The sequence below is a fragment of the Histoplasma capsulatum genome, genomic scaffold, assembly GCF_000149585.1.
Source record: "Histoplasma capsulatum NAm1 scaffold_6 genomic scaffold, whole genome shotgun sequence".
Taxonomy (NCBI): domain Eukaryota; kingdom Fungi; phylum Ascomycota; class Eurotiomycetes; order Onygenales; family Ajellomycetaceae; genus Histoplasma; species Histoplasma mississippiense.
The window spans coordinates 2,193,742-2,194,879 of NW_001813977.1; the positions used below are offsets into that span (position 1 = coordinate 2,193,742).

Genomic DNA, 1,138 nt, shown 5'->3' on the forward strand with positions numbered 1-1,138 from the left:
TGGGATTTTCAGCTTCTTCTGTGGCTGACCTTCAAAGACCTTTCGTACAATATTGGCATTGGTTGAGAGCTCTCCAGGCCGCTTTCGAATACGTTCAATAAAGGTGTCAAGCGAATGAATGGTGCTTAGTGCTAATACCATATTATTATCTTGCATGGCAAGACAGAGAACCTTCTCTTGTTCAATAGCATATAGAGTATTCCATGGAATAGCTGCCGTATAATCTCTAAGCTCTGCGAGAACTGCCGGAGCCTGATTTGAATGAGTAGTTCCACATGCACCATATCCCTTTTCACGTAGGAATTTGAATAGTGCAACAGATGTAAAGTAATTATCTAGATAAACTGAGTAAGGAGTTACCTGCTGAGTGATAGAGGATTCAGTGACCAGCTCTATAAGTGACTCTGTAGGCAGCTCTGTGGGCGGCTCTGTGGGCGGCTTCGTGGGCGGCTCCGTGGGCGGCTCTGTGGCCGGCATAGAGATAGTGGGAAGCCGTTGAAGGAGATTCACCACCATAGATCCCGTCTTTGTTAACCCTGGGAATTGAAACATAGGCATTATACTCTACCGGCGGCTTGACCAGGAAAAAGACCATAAATAGCCATGTTCTGCTAGGCCAAATATCTTATATCCCCGAGGAATTGGCTTGGAAGGCATTTTGTAGGTGTGTTGACTCCGTCCAAAACATTTAATCATTATCTCATCTATTGAAATCTTAGAGCCAGGGGTGTAGTATTTTCGGCATGCTGTATGGAATTCAGTAGCTAACGGCTCTACCTTATACCACCAGTCCTTATTTTGAGCCTCGGGCCGGCGGGCTTCATGGGGGTTTGATATATGAATATATCATTTAAGCTGTTGGAATCGCGTATGGCTCATATAGGATTGAATGGAATGAATAGAGCCCTGTTTCAGGTCATTCCGCCAGTATAGATCAGTCCGTTGGGATTTATGGACTTCCATATAGAGAAGAAGGTCTATAAAAACCTTTATCTCTGCTGGATTGATCTTTTTCCATTCTCGTGGCTGAATAATAGAAGTAGAAATAGAAGATGTTTCCACTATTATTTTCTCTGTTTCTATCTCCATCTCCACACCTGAGAGCTCCGGAGCTTCATTATCAGTATCTCCATCCTCT

The 1,138-nt window shown here is 43.8% G+C and overlaps 1 protein-coding gene across 1 annotated transcript in view; it reads right to left on the reverse strand.

Moving 5' to 3' along the window:
• Window positions 1–477, reverse strand: part of HCAG_06968 (predicted protein) — a gene marked incomplete at both ends in the record, with an annotated part of 4,832 nt that extends 4,355 nt beyond the window's left edge. Inside the window, one exon of the mRNA XM_001539313.1 lies at window positions 30–477. Coding sequence (XP_001539363.1) covers window positions 30–477 — 448 coding nt within the window. The remainder of the gene's footprint in view (window positions 1–29) is intronic.
• Between the last annotated feature and the right edge of the window lie 661 nt (window positions 478–1,138).